This window comes from Oncorhynchus tshawytscha, linkage group LG01, assembly GCF_018296145.1.
Source record: "Oncorhynchus tshawytscha isolate Ot180627B linkage group LG01, Otsh_v2.0, whole genome shotgun sequence".
NCBI classification, from domain to species: Eukaryota; Metazoa; Chordata; class Actinopteri; order Salmoniformes; family Salmonidae; genus Oncorhynchus; species Oncorhynchus tshawytscha.
This window is the reverse complement of record NC_056429.1, coordinates 29846694-29869470: the sequence shown is the minus strand read 5'-3', so window position 1 is coordinate 29869470 and position 22777 is coordinate 29846694. Positions and strand designations below refer to the sequence as shown.

General features: G+C 45.6%; 1 protein-coding gene across 5 annotated transcripts in view; it reads right to left on the bottom strand.

Moving 5' to 3' along the window:
- Nucleotides 1-5: 5 nt before the first annotated feature.
- Nucleotides 6-22777, bottom strand: part of LOC112249094 (pre-mRNA 3'-end-processing factor FIP1) — a 41265-nt gene continuing 18493 nt past the window's right edge. For 2 of the 5 annotated variants that reach the window (XM_042320302.1, XM_042320304.1), the window contains exons 11-17: nucleotides 18615-18641; nucleotides 18180-18228; nucleotides 17975-18115; nucleotides 9700-9758; nucleotides 8427-8628; nucleotides 484-630; nucleotides 6-390 (exon numbers count right to left, since the gene is read on the bottom strand). In XM_042320302.1, coding sequence (XP_042176236.1) covers nucleotides 246-390; nucleotides 484-630; nucleotides 8427-8628; nucleotides 9700-9758; nucleotides 17975-18115; nucleotides 18180-18228; nucleotides 18615-18641 — 770 coding nt within the window. In that variant the 3' untranslated portion in view covers nucleotides 6-245. The remainder of the gene's footprint in view (nucleotides 391-483; nucleotides 631-8426; nucleotides 8629-9699; nucleotides 9759-17974; nucleotides 18116-18179; nucleotides 18229-18614; nucleotides 18642-22777) is intronic. The other 3 variants (XM_042320305.1, XM_024418746.1, XM_042320307.1) reach the window with 3 other exon arrangements.

Here is a 22777-nt window from a genome sequence, read left to right as displayed (position 1 = left end):
TCAACTGAGGTCCAGTCAGCTCCTTTATCCAAACATCTCTTAAATTCAATAAAACAAAACACGTCACTCAGATGAGTCAAAATATACAAGTTGTATACAACGTATACATAAAACAATGCTTTGGGTTTTTCACCTTCAAAGTGAACTGAAATATATTAGAGGAGCAGTCCAGTGTCTGATATGTTAAACAGAATGCCTGAGGGTCACAGCAGGTCCCCCTATTGACTGGTGAGAGGGACAGAGAATCACTCTGTGGGCTCTGATTGGTTCTCCTGGTCAGCAGAGAGTTCCTGGCTGGGCTCCTTGTCCTCTCTGCTCCTCTTGACCTTCTTGTGTTTGTGTCTTCGATGACTGTCCCCCTCCTCACTCTCATGTCTCCTCCTGCTGCTACTGTTAACACACAGACAATCACTGGTTACTTACACTGTCTACCTGAACATGCCGGTGTCTACTGTGTGTTAAGAGTGTGGATGTGTGCTGTACCTGCTTGAGGACTTGTGTCTCCCCTCCTCTTTGTCTCTGTGTCTCTTCTCTCGGTGTCTCTCTTCTTTCTCTCTGCTGGATCTCTCGTGGTGGTGGCGGTCATATCCTCTCTCCCCATAGTCCCTGTGCCGGTGCCGATCCTCCTCACTGCAATAACAACTCACTGGTCAATAACCACAAACACTGCTTCCTTGCTGAAACATTGAGCCTTCTTATTGGACAATGGACACCACAGTGGCAAAAAAACAGTGATAAGCCAGGTAACATGATTCTATTGGCCCATTTTCTCTGCTCTCTCCTCATGTGTTGCAGGGTCGTTTCTATAGAAAGGCTGGGCCCAGGTGATACCAGCACCTTTACCCAAAGCGCTGTTTGGCTTTAGTTTAATAGCATGGTGTGGTACAGCCTTTGAACACAAAGCCCACCCGTGTCCTCCTGTGACCTTTAGATGAAAGCAACAGCAGCATCCCCCCTATCCTCTGGACTCAAAAACAGCTCCATTATTTACTGGAGGACTCCTGGTCCCACAGGCCCATGCTCTTTCACACCATCATTCACTAACTCACACCTTCCCTCCCCTCTCACGACCTCAACAGTGTCTTTGTCACACACACACACACACACACACACACACACACAGTGGGGGTGTTTTTTATGCTGCAGAGCTGCAGGTACGACAGAGACAGCAGCTGAAACAGGCATTCACCTCTAGTCTTCTAAAGCAAGGGTTAAAAAAAAAAATCTACGTCAAGGACTAGGGCTGGGCGATATACTGCATTTTATTACACAGTACCAGTTAAAAGTTAGGACACCTGCTCATTCCAGGATTTCTCTTTATTTTTTATACGTTCTACATTGTAGAATAATTGTGAAATCATCTAAACTATGAAACACATATGGAATCATGTAGTAACCAAAAAAGGTTTTAAACAAATCAAAATATGTTATATTTGAGATTCTTCAAAGTAGCCACTCTTTGCCTTGACAGCTTTGCACACTTTTAGCATTCTCTCAACCAGCTTCAGGTAGTCACCTGGAATGCATTTCAATTAACAGGTTTGCATTGCTAATAGTTAATTTAGAGGAATTTATTTCCTTCTTAATGCTTTTCTAATCAAATCAAACTTTGTCACAGGTGCCGAATACAACAAGTGTAGACCTTACCGTGAAATGCTTAGTTACAAGCCCTTAACAGAGAGGAATAGGCAAAGGATGAATATGTTAGCTAGCTAGCTACATGTAGTAAGAAAACATGTAATGTAACATTAATTAAGGGTCACCTGGAAACACTGACCAACACTTTGCTTCCTACCCTGTTAATAATTCCTCCCTGGTTTATTCATTCATTGTCATGTCAGACAACAATTTATTCAATGTGTTGCCCACTATAGAATTACAATAATCATTTTATTACCAAGATTCCAACAGTTCACCAATTAACTAGGCCTATATTTTTTGCCCATATCATGCTGCGCAGCACAGTGTGGAAATTATAATAAAAGGGCAGGAAATGCATAAATAGATGAAAATTTTTGTTTGGAGTTGAATAGAACAGTATAAATTGAGAAAGCCCCCTTGAAACCACTTATAATTTTGTGTTGCCACCCTAGGAAAATGAACTACTCAAACATACACTGCTCAAAAAAATAAAAGGGAACACTTAAACAACACAATGTAACTCCAAGTCAATCACACTTCTGTGAAATCAAACTGTCCACTTAGGAAGCAACACTGATTGACAATACATTTCACATGCTGTTGTGCAAAACGGAATAGACAACAGGTGGAAATTATAGGCAATTAGCAAGACACCCCCAATAAAGGAGTGGTTCTGCAGGTGGTGACCACAGACCACTTCTCAGTTCCTATGCTTCCTGGCTGATGCTTTGGTCACTTTTGAATGCTGGCGGTGCTTTCACTCTAGTGGTAGCATGAGACGGAGTCTACAACCCACACAAGTGGCTCAGGTAGTGCAGCTCATCCAGAATGGAACATCAATGCGAGCTGTGGCAAGAAGGTTTGCTGTGTCTGTCAACGTGGTGTCCAGAGCATGGAGGCGCTACCAGGAGACAGGCCAGTACATCAGGAGACGTGGAGGAGAACGTAGGAGGGCAACAACCCAGCAGCAGGACCGCTACCTCCGCCTTTGTGCAAGGAGGAGCACTGCCAGAGCCCTGAAAAATGACCTCCAGCAGGCCACAAATGTGCATGTGTCTGCTCAAACGGTCAGAAACAGACTCCATGAGGGTGGTATGAGGGCCCGACGTCCACAGGTGGGGGTTGTGCTTACAGCCCAACACCGTGCAGGACGTTTGGCATTTCCCAGAGAACACCAAGATTGGCAAATTCGCCACTGGCGCCCTGTGCTCTTCACAGATGAAAGCAGGTTCACACTGAGCACGTGACAGACGTGACAGTCTGGAGACGCCGTGGAGACGTTCTGCTGCCTGCAACATCCTCCAGCATGACCGTTTTGGCGGTGGGTCAGTCATGGTGTGGGGTGGCATTTCTTTGGGGGGCTGCACAGCCCTCCATGTGCTCGCCAGAGGTAGGCTGACTGCCATTAGGTACCGAGATGAGATCCTCAGACCCCTTGTGAGACCATATGCTGGTGCGGTTGGCCCTGGGTTCTTCCTAATGCAAGACAATGCTAGACCTCATGTGGCTGGAGTGTGTCAGCAGTTCCTGCAAGAGGAAGGCATTGATGCTATGGACTGGCCCGCCCGTTCCCCAGATCAGAATCCAATTGAGCACATCTGGGACATCATCTCTCGCTCCATCCACCAATGCCACGTTGCACCACAGACTCTCCAGGAGTTGGCGGATGCTTTAGTCCAGGTCTGGGAGGAGATCCCTCAGGAGACCATCCGCCACCTCATCAGGAGCATGCCCAGGCGTTGTAGGGAGGTCATACAGGCACGTGGAGGCCACACACACTACGGAGCCTCATTTTGACTTGTTTTAAGGACATTACATCAAAGTTGGATCAACCTGTAGTGTGGTTTTCCACTTTAATTTTGAGTGTGACTCCAAATCCAGACCTCCATGGGTTGATAAATTTGATTTCCATTGATAATTTTTGTGTGATTTTGTTGTCAGCACATTCAACTATGTAAAGAAAGTATTATTTAATAAGAATATTTCATTAATTCAGATCTAGGATGTGTTATTTTAGTGTTCCCTTTATTTTTTTGAGCTGTGTATTTTAATAACGGAGCATTTTCTATATTCAAATGGACCCACTGCAACTGAATACAGACATTTTACGAGAAGCGAGGACGAAGATAGTATCCCCAATACCAGGAAAGTTGAAACATTTCTACCAACGTTTTGTATAGCCACACCTGTAACTACCAGTATAATGGTCCAACATTTTTGGGTTAAATCACATTACCTTACGTTCCAATCTATAGATAGTAGTGAGGGTGATTAAATCCAAACCAGAGGTGCGTTGAACAAGGGGAAAAGTTTGCTAACTCTATATTAAAAAAACGACTTGCCATAGAGAGCGAGAAAGAATTGGCGAGGGCACTAGAACAGTCTGCAGCACCCTGCCTCACCCTACTAGAATCTGAAGTTAAATGTCTACCGTTTGCTGATGAGCTGGTGCTTCTGTCCCCAACCCAGGGGGGCTGTGAACGATCCGAGAGGCAAGGCAAGAAGGGCGTTCTACCAGAGAGAGAGCGAGCTAAGATTAAAGGACTCATTAAATATTTGGGCACTGGCAGTTATTCTATTACCAGTGGGAGTGCAGACCTGAAGGCCTGTTTACAGTCTTCCACAGTTGTTAGCACTAACACACTTATACCCACTTCACAGAGTCACTGTAACTGTGAATGAATAAGTGAGTGCTTCCTAGTGCAGGTATAATACAGGAACAAATGCATGAGTGAGAATGAGCTGTGTCACTGTAAGCCTGGGGAACAAGAATGTGTTTCCAAATTCAGTCTCCATTAACACTGAACAGATACAAGCCACCTGTGTAGATGTGTCAGAAAGAGAAAGCGTGTGTAACTTATACATATTGATTACTATTATAAACACTCAGAACACTAATACAATCCCTGTGTGTGTGTGTGTTGTCATGTCAGCTGGAGAGAGGACAAACCCAGCCCCTCCATAATGAGCTACAGGGATGAGATCACATTCAGAGGACAAGTGTTCACCAAATGGCAAACCAGCTGCCCAGGGTTGTCTGCACCGGGCAGAAGAGACAGAGAAAATGTGCTAGTGAGTGTAAAATGTGAGTGGTCTGTGTCTTTAGGAGGTGAGCCTGACAGTTCTGTGTTGCATTAGCTAGTATTAACCTAGGTGCTAACTCCAAAACATGCCTGGCTGGTGGTCGTGCCAGAAGCTGGCGCCCAGAGGGCTCTGCCTCAGAGCCTATCAGTGGTGTTAAGTAGAGCCCTTAAAGAGCAGCTTGCAGACAGAACATAGACCACTGACACCACTATGCAACCAGGGTGGCCATAGGCCAGAAGGTATGAGCCTCTGCTGCCAACACACACAAAATATATCACTCACTACTCAAAATAGATACCATCAGCACACCTCCATGTACCCAACATGCATCATGCCATGTGATCAGAATGTGGCGCGTGTGCACACACACTGGAGGCGTGACCACCCTGGGAGGGATACAGGAGCTACCCATGGGGACCAGAACAGAACCACAGTGGCTTTAAGAGCAGTTCTGTCTGTTCCAGTGGGTCTGTCACACACATGGCTGGCCCTCCCCGACTTCCTCCTCCCCTCCTGTGGTTACGTTACAGCCTCACAGCCCCTCTTCCCTCATATGACACGAAACACAGCTCTCCCCCATATGATCCTCTGCAGCAGAGAGTTGCGACAGAAAGACACTAGATGATGAACATCACTAGTCACAGCGTGTTTAGGAGGGATACTGTGTGAATGTGTAGGGATTCTCTCAAGTAGGCACAGTAAGAGGGAGGGTTGGTAAGCTGCACAGTATTATGGGCATGAGAAGGAGTGGGTGAGCAAGAGGCAGGACGTGTGTATCATACTTGGCATTTATCTGAGTTAATATAAATTAATGAGACATCTGGCTACTGGTCAACCCCACTGTGTGCTGTGGAAATGTAGGGTAGGTGAGTAGAGCACTGAAAATGTGAACGTGTGTGGATGGTAGACTCAGAGTAGAGCAGAGCACGTTCAAACAGTGCTCTATCGCTGCACTAAACTCAAAAAAGATATCGCCGTTCTTCCATAGAGAAAGTGACAGAGTGCCGTCTGAAACAATAGATTGCCTTGTTTGACTTTGAAGGTAGTTGGGCAGCCTCTGCCGCTCTTTCGGCACGGTGCGGGTGAAGCACGTCTTTGTTTCCCACAGAGTGCCAGAGCAGTTCTTCCACTGTCGGGAGAAATGGTAACGTATGTTAATATACACGAGTGTACAAAACATTAGGAACACCTTCCTAATATTGAGTTGCACCCCCTTTCTTCCTCAGAACAGCCTCAATTTGTTGAGCTATGGTCTCTACAAGGTGTCGAAAGCGTTCCACAAGGATGTTGGTCCATGTTGACTCTAATGCTTCCCATAGTTATGTCAAGTTGGCTGGATGGATGTCCTTTGGGTGGTGGACCATTCTTGTGTCACTTGAGTGGGTTGAGTCACTGATGTGATCTTCCTGTCTGGGTTGGCGCCCCACCTTGGTTTGTGCCGTGGCGGAGATCTTTGTGGGCTATACTCGGCCTTGTCTCAGGATGGTAAGTTGGTGGTTGAAGATATCCCTCTAATGGTGTGGGGGCTGTGCTTTGGCAAAGTGGGTGGGGTTATCTCCTTCCTGTTTGGCCCTGTCCGGGGATATTATCGGATGGGGCCACAGTGTCTCCTGACCCCCCCTGTCTCAGCCTCCAGTATTTATGCTGCCGTAGTTTATGTGTCGCGGGGCTAGGGTCAGTTTGTTATATCTGGAGTACTCCTCTTATCCGGTGTCCTGTGTGAATTTAAGTATGCTCTCTCTAATTATCTTTCTTTTTCTCTCTCGGAGGACGTGAGCCCTAGGACCATGCCTCAGGACTACCTGGCATGATGACTCCTTGCTGTCCCCAGTCCACCTGGCCGTGCTGCTGCTCCAGTTTCAACTGTTCTGCCTGCGGCTATGGAATCCTGACCTGTTCACCGGATGTGCTACCTGTCCCAGACCTATTATTTGACCATGCTGGTCATTTATGAACATTTGAACATCTTGGCCATGTTCTGTTATAATCTCCACCCGGCACAGCCAGAAGAGGACTGGCCACCCCTCATAGCCTGGTTCCTCTCTAGGTTTCTTCCTAGGTTTTGGCCTTTCTAGGGAGTTTTTCCTAGCCAACGTGCTTCAACACCTACATTGCTTACTGTTTGGGGTTTTAGGCTGGGTTTCTGTACAGCACTTTGAGATATCAGCTGATGTACGAAGGGCTATATAAATACATTTGATTTGATACACCAGGGAAACTGTTGAGCATTAAAAAAAACAGCAGCGTTGCAGTTCTTGAGACACTCAAACCGGTCTGCCTGGCACCTACTACCATATCCTGTTCAAAGGCACTTCAATCGTTTGTCAAGCCCAATCACCTTCAGAATGGCACACATACATAATCCATGTCTCAATTGTCTCAAGGCTTAAAAAAACCTTCTTTAACCGTTCTCCTCCCCTTCATCTACAATGATTGAAGTGGATTTAACAAGTGACATCAATAAGGGATTATAGCTTTCACCTGGATTCACCTGGTCAGTCTATGTTATGGAAATAGTGGGTGTTCCTAATGATTTGTACACTTAGTGTATGTTAATTGCATGCAAATAAAGGTTGCTCCTCTACCACACGCACAATCATGGCCTCTGATTCTCAGGTGGAGGACTTCTGTAACAGGTCACTGTTATTCCTGAAGTCAACCCAAAACCAATAAGTACGTCTGCTGCAGTGTTGAGAGCAGTTGTACGAAACCAATCGGTACGTCAAGCAAAGCTCTTAACCGTGCCAGCCATAAATTTAGCGTCTGAACTGTGCGCATCTTGCCCTCTGCAGCTCCTTCACTGACTGAATGTGTTGATCTCTCCACATTCCTCTTGTTGGCCCCTCTGCACCAGACAGTGTGTCTTATAATAGTTCTTTCTCAGCTCTATTCCATCCCCTGTTGCAACAGCTGTAGAGCAGACAACCAGGGGTTTCACCTACCTACTACCCAACTCCAACCCGAGTGGCAGAGTCAGTAGACGTCCCCACCCCTGCCTCCACTTTCCTAATAATACCACCTGGCAACCATTAAACCGCTCTAGTCTGAAGGACTGCAGTGTTGCTCTCCTATCTATTCTGTCCTGTTTCCTTCTCTCTCTCTCTCCGCCTGCTGCACATGTGTGTGAGGGGAGGCCAGACTGGGCTGGCACCTACAGTAGATATGCACCCAGCAGCAACATCCAGTACCACAGCTGGCAGCACTGGAACAGCCCAGGCCTGTCTGCCCAACAGTGGAGTCAATTGAGTGTGTGGTGGGAGGATGAGAGAAAGAGAGGGCCATGTGTGGCCAACGATTTCACGGCTCAGCCGTTGTTGCCCCTAGATGTTGCCACTTCACAACACTTACAGTTGACCGGGGCAGCTATAGCAGAGCATAAATTTGATGAACTGACTTGTTGGAAAGGTAGCATCCTATGACGGTGCCACGTTGAAAGTCACTGAGCTCTTCAGTAAGGCCATTCTACTGCCAATGTTTGTCTATGGAGAGTGCATGGTGGTGTGCTCGATTTTATACATGTGTCAGCAACGGGTGTGGCTGAAATAACCCAATCCACTAATTTGAAGGGGTGTCTACATACTTTTGTATATATAGTGTATTGTATAATAACAACAGTTCATGTTGCATTCTTATTATGTTTTTTCCAAGAGTCTTTCTGGCCATACTAAGATAAAACCTTCATCTACTGCTCAGGTTATCACCTGTTGACGACCTGGGAGGAAGGGTTGTGCTCTCTCTCCCTTTCTCTTTCTTTCTCGTGTCCACGTTCTCTGGTTCGGTCTCTTTCCTTGTGGCGCTCTCGCTCATTGTCCCGCTGCGCGTAGTACTCCCAGGCCTTGGCACTGTCGAATACCCCGGCCCAGGAGGCTGCTGCGCTACCCGGGGGAGGAGGAGGGTACACACCTGAGGGGAAAAAGCAGGTCAGTCATCTGATTGGAGGAGACACAGTTATATTTTTACACTACACATGAGTGTTCAGCTTCCCCTCCCCAAAATTATGGACTGACTTATGAGGATAGATATTGAGCCATTGTATTCAACTTTCTGCAAAGAAAAATCGAAATGACAGCACAATAAATGAACAATGTAACTTCAGAGTGCAGTGCTTCACCAAAACAAATAATCTCTCATAACAGGATTTTTAGAAAGAACCACAAACATGCTAATCTAACTCAAACAGCATATTTAGGACAGTTGCTGAGGAGGGAAACAGAACAAACCAAAGTTGTGTTAATTGTTAGATTTTCCGGAGAAAAAAAATCTACACATGGCAAAACTTTTTCAGAGCCCTTCTCTTACACCGTACACACGGCTCAAAATGTGTGAGGCTTTGATTAAAACACACCAGTTGAAGGGTCAATTTTCTTCAGAAAGAAATATCCTAATTTTACATGTTCCAAAAATGTCAGCGGAAGCAGGAAATGGTATGAATGACTGATAGTTGGTTCCTCCAGTGGAATAGCCCACAAATGTCCCATTATATCCCTAAGCTCCAGAGGCATCCCTGGCACATGTATTGACCTTCACATCCCTTCCATTAGTGACTTGAAGGTCAAGATAAAATTCCATAATTTGGTGTTTTGTTGATGGTGGTGGAAAACACTGCCTCAGGCAGTGCTCCAGAATCTCCCATAAGTGTTCAATTGGGTTGAGATCTGGTGACTGACCTGGCCATGGCATTTGACTTACATTGTTTATCATCATCATCATCATCATCATCATCATCCTCCTATGTGGAGATAGCCATGTTAGGCAAAACAATGGCCAGCCCAGCATTTATTTACATGACCCTAAGCATGATGGGATGTTAATTGCTTAATCTCAGGAACCACACCTTTGTGGCAGCACCTGCTTTCAATATACTTTGTATCCCTCATGTAATCAAGTGTCATTTCGGAAGTTACCTGTACAAACTGCAAGATGTGAATGTGACATCCTCTATAATTTCCACTCTGTACTCTAGGAGAGGCCTACCTGGAGGGAAGGGGGGGTACGGTGGAGCTGAGCGACCATCATAGCCTCCAGAGCGTCCACTGGTAGGGAGAACATGGAGAACGTCATGCGAGGTCACATCATTCACACACACACACACAACTACATGAACCAGAAGCGTATAACACTCAGTCCACTCTAGGAGAAACACATTTGTACTCCTGTGTATCTGATTAGAGTTTTCATCCACATCTCTTGATCATACAGCAGTGTATCTATTTTGAACCTGGATGGACATAACAGCAGAATAATTGCTACAGTATAGTGTTCCATGGACACGGTAAGAACAGGACTGGGTCCCTTGATGGCTGGAGTAGTGTCCGACGGCCGAGTAGTAGGCCACGTAGTCCTAATGTTCAGCTCAACCCTCTAACCTCTGGTTGACACCACATGTGGCGGAGTAGTGGCTCTCACATTCTACTACACATATGGAAAACTTCAGGCAAACACACGTCACGGATAAAATGAGAACAAATAACGTCTAACAATTGGACTGAGAGCAGCCAGTCAGCCCGTGGCAGCCAGAACACTCAGCGCAGGAAGTCATTCATTTTAATGGCCGATAAAAGAAAGAAGGCAAATAAACGTATGGAGTTCAAAAAAGAAACAATGAAAAAAGAAAGGTAGGTAAGGGAACGGGTCTGGTAACTTAACGATCAAAGAGCTCTTCCAAATTCAGAGCTCCATTTCCCGCCTGTTTGATGTGACTGGCTCGTTGTCAAGGCACAGCACTCGCCCGCCAACCAGGGGGGAGGAAGATGGAGGCAGGGGGGGGATGTATTACTGATATTGGCAGGATCTACCGCCACAGCCTGGCGACACGCTCGCTTAGTTACAATTTAAATTTTCCACACGGGCCCGAAGGTGAAGAGGGTGAGGCCCGTCTAAGAGGACTGCTTCTCACCAGGTGTGTCCCCAAACATATTGATCTATAAATACTCCCACCTGCTCCCTATTTTAGGCCTGGCAGGCTTCTCTCTCTGTGGAATGACTGGAAAATTAGGAACAGTGGTAGAAGGCGGATGGATGGGTCTATTTGTGAATGGATACATGCAGGATGACTTGGCTGTGGCCCTTACAGATGGGGATCATTACTCTTGGCAGTGTTTAATGGTTAATCAGTGTACAGGACTTCCCCACACCACTTTGCCTGTAATCACCATTAAGAAAAATGTAAAAATTAAACTCAATCTATGAAGGAAATGTAGTGCCTTTAGAGGCAGACTGTCATAGGGGAGTCAGTGCAGTACAGAAACAGAGTTGGGAGGCACATTCCTCTGTGGCTGATTGGTCAGGAGGAGGAAATGGGTCAGAGGACCAATTGGGGTTCCATGGCAGTTGGCTCTCAAAAAAGAGAGAGAAGTAGGGTGAGTATGTGAGATCAACATAAAGAGGAGTGGTCTTATACTCTCCCTGGGCTGGGCCTAAGGAAATCAAATCAAATTTTATTCGTCACATACACATGGTTAGCAGATGTTAATGCGAGTGTAGCGAAATGCTTGTGTTTCTCATTCCGACAATGCAGTAATAACCAACAAGTAATCTAACTAACAATTCCAAAACGACTGTCTTATACACACAAGTATAAGGGGATAAAGAATATGTACATAAAGATATATGAATGAGTGATGGTACAGAGCGGCATAGGCAAGATACAGTAGATGGTATCGAGTACAGTATATACATATGAGATGAGTATGTAAACAAAGTGGCATAGTTAAAGTGGCTAGTGATACATGTATTACATAAAGATGAAGTAGAGTACAGTATATACGTATAGATATGAGATGAATAATGTAGGGTATGTAAACATTATATTAGGTAGCATTGTTTAAAGTGGCTAGTGATATATTTTACATCATTTCCCATCAATTCCCATTATTAAAGTGGCTGGAGTTGAGTCAGTGTGTTGGCAGCAGCCACTCAATGTTAGTGGTAGCTGTTTAACAGTCTGATGGCCTTGAGATAGAAGCTGTTTTTCAGTCTCTCGGTCCCAGCTTTGATGCACCTGTACTGACCTCGCCTTCTGGATGATAGCGGGGTGAACAGGCAGTGGCTCGGGTGGTTGTTGTCCTTGATGATCTTTATGGCCTTCCTGTGACATCGGGTGGTGTAGGTGTCCTGGAGGGCAGGTAGTTTGCCCCCGGTGATGCGTTGTGCAGACCTCACTACCCTCTGGAGAGCCTTACGGTTGTGGGCGGAGCAGTTGCCGTACCAGGCGGTGATACAGCCCGCCAGGATGCTCTCGATTGTGCATCTGTAGAAGTTTGTGAGTGCTTTTGGTGACAAGCCGAATTTCTTCAGCCTCCGGAGGTTGAAGAGGCGCTTCACGATGCTGTCTGTGTGGGTGGACCAATTCAGTTTGTCTGTGATGTGTATGCCGAGGAACTTAAACTTGCTACCCTCTCCACTACTGTTCCATCGATGTGGATAGGGGGGTGTTCCCTCTGCTGTTTCCTGAAGTCCACAATTATCTCCTTAGTTTTGTTGACGTTGAGTGTGAGGTTATTTTCCTGACACCACACTCCGAGGGCCCTCACCTCCTCCCTGTAGGCCGTCTCGTCGTTGTTGGTAATCAAGCCTACCACTGTTGTGTCGTCCGCAAACTTGATGATTGAGTTGGAGGCGTGCGTGGCCACGCAGTCGTGGGTGAACAGGGAGTACAGGAGAGGGCTCAGAACGCACCCTTGTGGGGCCCCAGTGTTGAGGATCAGCGGGGTGGAGATGTTGTTGCCTACCCTCACCACCTGGGGGCGGCCCGCCAGGAAGTCCAGTACCCAGTTGCACAGGGCGGGGTCGAGACCCAGGGTCTCGAGCTTGATGACGAGCTTGGAGGGTACTATGGTGTTAAATGCCGAGCTGTAGTCGATGAACAGCATTCTCACATAGGTATTCCTCTTGTCCAGATGGGTTAGGGCAGTGTGGTTGAGATTGCATCGTCTGTGGACCTATTTGGGCGGTAAGCAAATTGGAGTGGGTCTAGGGTGTCAGGTAGGGTGGAGGTGATATGGTCCTTGACTAGTCTCTCAAAGCACTTCATGATGACGGAAGTGAGTGCTACGGGGCGGTAGTCGTTTAGCTCAGTTACCTTAGCTTTCTTGGGAACAGGAACAATGGTGGCCCTCTTGAAGCATGTGGGAACAGCAGACTGGGATAGGGATTGATTGAATATGTCCGTAAACACACCAGCCAGCTGGTCTGCGCATGCTCTGAGGGCGCGGCTGGGGATGCCGTCTGGGCCTGCAGCCTTGCGAGGGTTAATACGTTTAAATGTTTTACTCACCTCGGCTGCAGTGAAGGAGAGTCCGCATGTTTTGGTTGCAGGCCGTGTCAGTGGCACTGTATTGTCCTCAAAGCGGGCGAAAAAGTTATTTAGTCTGCCTGGGAGCAAGACATCCTGGTCCGTGACGGGGCTAGTTTTCTTTTTGTAATCCGTGATTGACTGTAGACCCTGCCACATACCTCTTGTGTCTGAGCCGTTGAATTGAGATTCTACTTTGTCTCTATACTGACGCTTAGCTTGTTTGATTGCCTTGGAGGGAATAGCTACACTGTTTGTATTCGGTCATGTTTCCGGTCACCTTGCCCTGATTAAAAGCAGTGGTTCGGGCTTTCAGTTTCACGCGAATGCTGCCATCAATCCACGGTTTCTGGTTTGGGAATGTTTTAATCGTTGCTATGGGAACGACATCTTCAACGCACGTTCTAATGAACTCGCTCACCGAATCAGCGTATTCGTCAATGTTGTTGCCTGACGCAATACGAAACATATCCCAGTCCACGTGATGGAAGCAGTCTTGGAGTGTGGAATCAGATTGGTCGGACCAGCGTTGAACAGACCTCAGCGTGGGAGCTTCTTGTTTTAGTTTCTGTCTGTAGGCAGGGATCAACAAAATGGAGTCGTGGTCAGCTTTTCCGAAAGGAGGGCGGGGCAGGGCCTTATATGCGTCGCGGAAGTTAGAATAGCAGTGAGCCAAGGTTTTTCCAGCCCTGGTTGCGCAATCGATATGCTGATAAAATTTAGGGAGTCTTGTTTTCAGATTAGCCTATAAATACAATTTTAACTGGGGTGTGGATTAGCCTTGTTAAAATCCCCAGCTACAATGAATGCAGCCTCAGGATGTATGGATTCCAGTTTGCAAAGAGTCAAAAAGTTCGTTCAGAGCCATCGATGTGTCTGCTTGGGGGGGAATATATATACGGCTGTGATTATAATCGAAGAGAATTCCCTTGGTAGATAATGCGGTCGACATTTGATTGTGAACTGGGCCTAAGGAGGCCCCTGGGCCTCAAAGTCACTGGCAGAAGAATCAGAGCTCAGGATCATGCCAGTACTACCTGCAGTTCCTAAAATCCCCTTAGGGAAAAATTCAACACAATATTCAAAGTCAGGAGTGTGTATGTGTGTGTGCACGCATCAGTATGAGAGAAAGACATTTGAAGGTAAAAGAGGAAATTATTAATACATGTGAGTGGAGATGGCTGGAAGAAGAGACAAGGATTTGGCAGAGGACAGATGTGAGAGGAATCATCCTGTAAGTGAAAAACTCACCAGAACCAGGCTGGCGGAGAAAGCAGAGCAAGTTGGGTGGAACAGACGGGACAGTCAGAGCAGTGATTGTATGCTAGCAGGATAGTCCATATCTCCGATCTTCTTTGCTGATAGCGATGTTGGTTTCCATACGTTGGTCTAATTTAGCATGTATGGTAGGCTTAACCTTTAGCTACCTCTTCCAATTCAAAGGAGCTCAAAAAAAAGTTAATGACAAAATGTTTGTTTTGTGTGACTACAGCTCTAGCGATAAAACGCAACAATAGAGACACTTTCTAATTGAGCGAGGCGTCAAAGCAGACAACCCACCCGCACTGCTTCGGTTGGGTTATTATAATTCAAAACAATGCATTCTAAAATAAAATCACACGCCTCGCACGCTCTGCTTTGGTGAGTTTAGCCCATTAGACTGGAGACTGGTGAGTGGTGATTGAATTCAGACAGACAGATAAAGGAAATTAGGGGAACATTTTATTTAGAAGTCAGAAAAACAGGCAGACAGGAAGCAGGATAGACGAGACAAAAGAAAAAGGGAGGCAAAGAAATTGAAATAACTAAATCCACGTGGGTAGATAAAACAAAATAAATAAATCAACAGAATAAAAAAAGGCAACGATGCAATTAGGCCATGTAAGAACATCCAGACACAGCCTGAGCCTGCAGCAGAACATGGCCCTGTGGTGATCTAAGTGGTATAAATTCAAGCTGAGTTGTGGGAGTATGCAGAAAGGCTGTGACTTGAGGCTGTTTTGTTAAGGAGAGTGGGAGCAAGGGAATGAGGGAGGGAGGCATTGGATAGTAACTGATAAACAGGAGACTGAAGTCACAAATAGGAGATTACTCTCCTGGTTTAACTGCCTTATTTGGCCACTCCTCCAACTACAAGGTCAGGGATGGAGCACAGTGAAGCAAAACCCGAAAAAGGGTCAAATACGTATTCAAATGTTCTCTCGGTCTGTAGACAGGCATAGGGATTTGATTTGACAAAATCGTGTAGAGCTTAAAAATGGTTTGTTCTCGGTTGCAACACTCACTACCTTCCACTCACTATCTTCCACTACCGAGTTCCAGTGAAGGGAAATATTAACGCTACAGCATACAATGACATTCTAGACGATTCTGTGCTTCCAACTTTGTGGCAACAGTTTGAGGAAGGCCCAATCCTGTTTCAGCACGACAATGCCCCGTGCACAAAGCGAGGTCCATAGAGAAATGGTTTGTCGAGATCGGTGTGAAAGAACTTGACTGGCTTGCACAGAGCCCTGACCTCAACCCCATCGGACACCTTTGGGATGAATAGTAACGCTGACTGCGAGCCAGGCCTGATCGCTGATCGTGTCTGACCTCACTAAAGCGCTTGGGGCTTTAGTCCCCCCAGCAATGTACCAACATCTAGTGGAAAGCCTTCCCAGAAGAGTGGAGGCTGTTATGGCAGCAAAGTGGGGACCAACTCCATATTAATGCCGATGATTTTGGAAAGAGATGTTCGACAAGCAGGTGTTCACATAAAAGCTTACCTTGACTTGGAAGAGTTCCAGTGTTGGATAGCCATAGCCAGCTAGGCAACATAGCATCCCTCTTTATTTGAGCCAGGTGTTTGAGTAGGCTAAACTAACTAGCTGCATTCACTAGCTTAGTAAGTGAAAAAAATATAGGTTGGAGGACGTCCTCCGGAAGTTGTCATAATTACAGTGTAAGTCTATAGAAGGGGGTAAAAACCACAAGCCTCCTAGGTTTTGTATTGAAGTCAATGTAACCAGAGGAGGATGGAAACTAGCTGTCCTCCGGCTACACCATGGTGCAACCGTACATAGTGCTGTTGAGGCTACTGTAGACCTTTGCAAAACAGTTTGTTTAAAACAATTATTTTGTGAGGTGAATATAGTTATGTAAAAATAACTTTAATAAACTCAGCAAAAATAGAAACGTCCTCACTGTCAACTGCAGTTATTTTCAGCAAACTTAACATGTGTAAATATTTGTATGAACATAACAAGATTCAACAACTTAACAATTCCACAGACATGTGACTAACCGAAAGGGGGAGGGGGGGTCAAAATCAAAAGTAACAGACAGTATCTGGTGTGGCCACCAGCTGCAATAAGTACTGCAGTGCATCTCCTCCTCATGGACTGCACCAGATTTGCCAGTTCTTGCTGCGAGAGGTTACCCCACTCTTCCACCAAGGCACCTGCAAGTTCCTGGACATTTCTGGGGGGGAATGGCCCTAGCCCTCACCCTCCGATCCAACAGGTCCCAGACGTGCTCAATGGGATTGAGATCCAGGCTCGTCGCTGGCCATGCCAGAACATTGACATTCATGTCTTGCAGGAAATCATGCACAGAACGAGCAGTATGGGTGGTGGCATTGTCATGCTGGAGGGTCATGTCAGAATGAGCCTGCAGGAAGAGTACCACGAGGGAGGAGGATGTCTTCCCTGTAACGCACAGCATCGAGATTGCCTGCAATGACAACAAGCTCAATCCGATGATGCTGTGACACACCGCCCCAGACCATGACGGACCCTCCACCTCCAAATCGATCCCGCTCCAGAGTACAGGCCTCGGTGTAACGTTCATTCCTTCGACGATAAATGCGAATCCGACCATCACCCCTGGTGAGACAAAACCGCGACTCGTTAGTAAAGAGTACTTTTTGCCAGTCCTGTCTGGTCCAGCGACGTTGGGTTTGTACCCATAGGCGACGTTGTTACTGGTGATGTCTGGTGAGAACTTACCTTACAACAGGCCTACAAGCCCTCAGTCCAGTCTCTCTCAGCCTACTGTGGACAGTCTGAGCACAGATGGAGATTGTGCATTCCTGGTGTAACTCGGGCAGTTGTTGTTGCCATCCTCTACCTGTCCCACAGGTGTGATGCTCGGATGTACTGCTCCTGTGCAGTGGTTGTTACACGTGGTCTGCCACTGCGAGGACGATCAGCTGTCCATCCTGTCTCCCTGTAGTGCTGTCTTAGGCATCTCACAGTACGGACATTGCAATTTATTGCCCTGGCCACATCTGCAGTCCTCATGCCTCCTTGCAGCATGCCTGAGGCACGTTCACGCAGAGGAGCAGGGACACTGGGCATCTTTCTTTTGGTGTTTTTCAGAGTGAGTAGAAAGGCCTCTTTCATGTCCTAAGTTTTCATAACTGTGACCTTAATTGCCTAAGCTGTTAGTGTCTTAACGACCCTTCCACAGGTGCATGTTCATTAATTGTTTATGGTTCATTGAACAAGCATGGGAAACCGTGTTACAATGAAGATCTGTGAAGCCATTTGGATTTTTACGAAGTATCTTTTAAAGACAGGGTCCTGAAAAAGGTCAGTTTCTTTTTTTGCTGAGTTTATTTCAATATTTTTTATTAAACCTGCTGAGAAGCTACTGCTCTAAATTCTTCATTTCAACTGAGTGTTTATCCCTGTCAATCAAGCAATGGTAGCTGTCATCAATGAACCGTCAATACATATCTACAATAATCTCTCTAAATACATTCATCTCCTTCCCTGTGAAGGGATTACTGAGATTCTGGCATTTAAGCCTTTGTTCTAATTACCCAGAGTCAGATAAACGTGTGGATACCATCAAATACATAAAAATGATATCCACGTGTTTATCGGACCCTGGGTAATTAGAACATGCCAGAATCTAGCAGTATCCCTTTGACTTGAATATTTCTATATGATCCTTTTCATTATCTCTTGCCTGCGTGTTCTCCTGGCTCCAGTCTGTCTGGTTGGGCAGTAGCTGTGTTCTCGCCCTTCTCCTGCTCTGTCTCCATTTATGTCATTGTCTCCAGCCTTTCTCCTTCTGTCTCTCCTGATCCTACTCCCCCTGTAGTGCAGCCTGTACAAACAACCAGAGCGCTATCGTTCTGTAGACAGACAGACAGAGGACAGAACAGACTCACCTGTCTAAGGTGGGAATCAGAGAAGGAGGTGGTGCGCCAGGAGGGTAGCCTGCAGGAGAGACGACACCGTCTGTCAGGTCATCAAGTCGTGATTACTGGGCATAAACAGATAGCAGAAAACTTTTCCAGACCCCGGAAAGGCAATCGTTGCTCACCGCGTTGGACCAGAATCATGACAGTATTGTTGAATATTGCATCAGTTTCATTTCTCATAGGCATTAAACATGTTCAAATTCCCCTCTTCTCACAATGCTAACTTTAAAAAAAGTACTATTGCTAACTAGTTTTGTTTTCAAACAACATTCATGGTTAAGCCATCATTCATCATTCACAATCCACTATCAACAACATCCACCATGCACAACATCCAGTGTAGACCAGAACCAACATCGGTGACACAAAATATCCTGTTTCCATCACAGTAGAAATGCTTACCAGGTGGAGGAACATTGATGGGGATCCCTAGAAGGCACATCAACACGCACAGACATAATAATATCAGGTAAAAACAACGTTATCGCTCCAATCTTCAACAGAACAGTCAGACACCATGGCAGCAGGTAGAGAGTAGGCCTAATGTACAAATGAAAACTCCTCCCACCTCAGAAAATTTAATATTTTATAAGATCCCACACAACACAGTAGTTAATGACCTCTGATGGCTTTTTATCTGAGGTCATTGGGCATACACTAAATATACAAAAGTATGTGGACACCTCTTAATTAGTAGATTTGGCTAATTCAGCCACACTTGTTGCATAAAATTGAACACAGAGCCATGCACTCTCCATAGACAAACATTGGCAGTAGAATTGCCTTACTGAAGAGCGGTGACTTTCAGCGTGGCACTGTCATAGGATGCCACCTTTCCAACAAGTCGATTTGTAAAATTTCTGCCCTGCTAGAGCTGCCTCGGTCAACTGTAAGTGCTGTTATGGTTAAGTGGAAACGTCTAGGAGAAACAACGGATCAGACGCAAAGTGGTAGGCCACACAAGTTCACAGAACGGGACCGCAGAGTGATGAAGCGGTAGCACGTAAAAATCATCTGTCCTCGGTTACAACACTCACTAACGAGTTCCAAACGTCCTCTGGAAGCAAGGTCAGCACAAAAATGGTTCGTAGGAAGCTTCATGAAATGGGTTTCCATGGCCGAGCAGCCACACACAAGCCTAAGATCACCATGCGCAATGCCAAGCTTCGGCTGGAGTGGTGTAAAGCTCGCCGCAATTGGAGCAGTGGAAACGCGTTCTCTGGAGTGATGAGTCACGCTTCACCATCTGGCAGTCCGACTGATGAATCTGGGTTTGGCAGATGCCAGGAGAACGCTACCTGCCTGAATTTATAGTGCCAACTGGAACACCGACTGCAAGCCAGGCCTAAATCGCCCAACATCAGTGCCCGACCTCACGAATGCTCATGGCTGAATGGAAGCAAGTCCCTGCAACAATGTTCCAACATCTAGTCGAAAGCCTTCCCAGAAGAGTGGAGGCTGTTATAGCAGCACAGGGGAGACCAACTCCATATTAATGCCCATGAATTTGGAAAGAGATGTTCGTCGAGCAGGTGTCCACATACTTTTGGTCATGTAGTGTATCACTGCTCGAGGCCAACAACTGTACTACTCATCATGAGCCAATAATCTGTGTGCACACATGCAAGCAAGCAGACAGTAAAATAAGCTGCCACAACCACCACATTATCTTTTATTAGGCTTTATCGTATTTAGGAGATTTCTGTTTGAGGCAGAGAAACTTGAAAACAGGTATATCCTATATTGGGGAGGTGCCAGAATGTCAAAACAGAATCACACATCCCTCTAACATTCATAAAACCAGCCCCAGTCAAATGGCTGACTGCACTTGTAAATGAACCCACTATTTTATGCTAGAAGCTTTCATATCTGGGAGTGACACACAAACTGCCCTTCAAAACACGCACACACAAACTCCTTTGAAGAGGCTAAAACACTACACACACACACACACACACACACACATCTGGGCACCATGCCTTTGTTTTTTCACAAAGACCCCTGATGTGAGTAAATTTCAGAGAAGTTTTCATCAACAGAAAAAAAAGCATAAAGGGCTGAAAAAAAAGAAAGAAAAGTACGTTTGTGAAGTTTTAAAAGAGCATGCAGTAGCTCCCCTGCGTCAAGAGTGAAATGTAGAAGTATCTTCCTTCCCTCTCACTGTGGAAACGGGCTGAACTGCTCACTATGGAGAACCAAAGCCTTTGATACCTCAGACACCTGGTAACTAAGGGGAGCCACACAGCTAGTAAGATCGCAGATGTGAGGAGGTTCAGAGAAAAATAGTCCTTCCTTGATGCAGGAGCAGAGGACACTGAAAACAAATCTCTGGACATGGTGCCGTCTGCCTCTCCTGCTGCTGGTCTAGTTTCAGGCACTGCATTTATTGACAGAACAACCCTGAAGGCACAGTGCAATGGGTTTCACTAGGACCTGGCCTGGAGGAAACTGAACCACACAAAAACAAAGAAACACTGCCATGCAACAAAGCACTCAACTAAACGCTTCACATGCATACATCCATAATACATAGAACATAACAAAATGCCCTAAAAACAAGTTGTTCAAATCTGTTTTCCAGTTTTATGCATATGCATCAGTAATGGGAGGATGGAGGATAAATGAAACACTATGTAATATAAAACTGATTAAACAACTCTAGTCTGGCTCCTCTCCTCCATTCCTCCGTCAATGGCATTGTGCTTTGCAAAATGTGCATAGACTTATACATTGGACTCCAAAATCCCAGCCTTGTCTTGATTGTGCCCATTTTAAATCCGTTAACTAACCCATTTAAATTCCAAAAGCTGTTGCTCAATGTCATTGAGCATACAGTACGAGTCAAAAGTTTGGACACCAACTCATTTAGGGGTTTTTATTTTTACTTTGTAGAATAATAGTGAGGACATCAAAACTATGAAATAACACATATGGAATCAAAAGTGTTAAACAAAACAAAATATAATTTTATATTTGAGATTCTTCAAAGTAGCCACCCTTTGCACAGTCTTGGCATTCTTCTCAATCCGGAAAATTTCAAGAACTTTGAAAGTTTCAAGCACCAAGCACTATGATGAAACTGGCTCGCATGAGGACCGCCACATGAAAGGAAGACCCAGAGTTACCCCTGCTACAGAGGATACGTTCATTAAAGTTACCTGCCTCAGAAATTACAGCCCAAATAAATGCTTCAGAGTTCAAGTAACAGACACATCCCAACATCAACTGTTTAGAGGAGTCTGCGTGAATCAGGCCTTCTTGGTCAAATTGCTGCAAAGAAACCACTACTAAAGTACACTAATAATAAGAAGAGACCTGCTTGTGCCAAGAAACACAAAAAATGGACATTAGACCGGTGGAAATCTGTCCTTTGAGATTTTTGGTTCTAACCACCATGTCTTTGTGAGACGCAGAGTAGGTGAACGAATGATCTTCGTATCTGTGGTTCCAACCTTGATCACACCTCCTTTTCCATGCTTCGTGTGGGGGTGCTTTGCTGGTCACTGTCAGTGACTTATTTTGAATTCAAGGCACACTTAACCAGCATGGCTACCACAGTATTCTGCAGCGATACGCCATCCCATCTGGTTTGTGCTTAGTGGGACTATCATTTGTTTTTCAACAGGACAATGACCCAACACACCTTCAGGCTGTGTAAGGGCCATTTGACCAAGAAGGAGAGTGATGCAGTGCTGCAGCAGATGACCAGGCCTCCACAATCACCCGACCTCAAACCAATTGAGATGGTTTGGGATGAGTTGGATCGCAGAGTGAAGGGAGAAAAAAAAAGAAAAGAAAAAAATCAGCCAGCAAGTGCTCAGCATATGTGGGAACTCCTTCAAGGCTGTTGGAAAACTATTCCAGGTGAAGCTGGTTGAGAGAATGCCAAGTGTGCAAAGCTGTCATCAAGGCAAAGGATGGCTACTTTGAAAAATATAAAATATATATTTTGATGTGTTTACCACTTTTTTGGTTACTGAATGATTCCATATCCGTTATTTCATAGTTTTGATGTCTTCACTATTATTCACTACAATGTAGAAAATTGTTTTAAAAAAGCAACAACCTTGAATTAGGTTTGTCCAAACTTGACTGGTACTGTATTTCAATGGACCAATGCATTGGGCTTGCTCGCACGCACACAGTAAACACTCACACATGCCATATATGTTTGCGTGTGTAATTGTTCCTACCTGTCGTGATCTCAAAGCAAGCATTTGATTAGGGTTGAAGCTCCACGCTTGGCAGCGTATGAGAAAGATAATGGCTGAGGGCTAATTGCTGGAGATTGTGCTTGCGTGGCTCTCTCGCATGCTAACGTTTCAGAGTCATTATGCAGGAGGCTTTTAGATTGAACCGATATGCTCTACAGAATGCAGCCTACTGCTGCCCCACTATGGGCTGCCTGCATTCACAATGGTTAGCTAAATACACTACTTTGAACTGGCAGCACTAGCTTGTCAATGTTTCTTCCATTATTGATCTTGCCCTAAGTGAGTCACATTGACCTCCGCCCTAGCAGAATTAGCCAATCACTGATCCAAAAACTATTATGTTCCGACTAC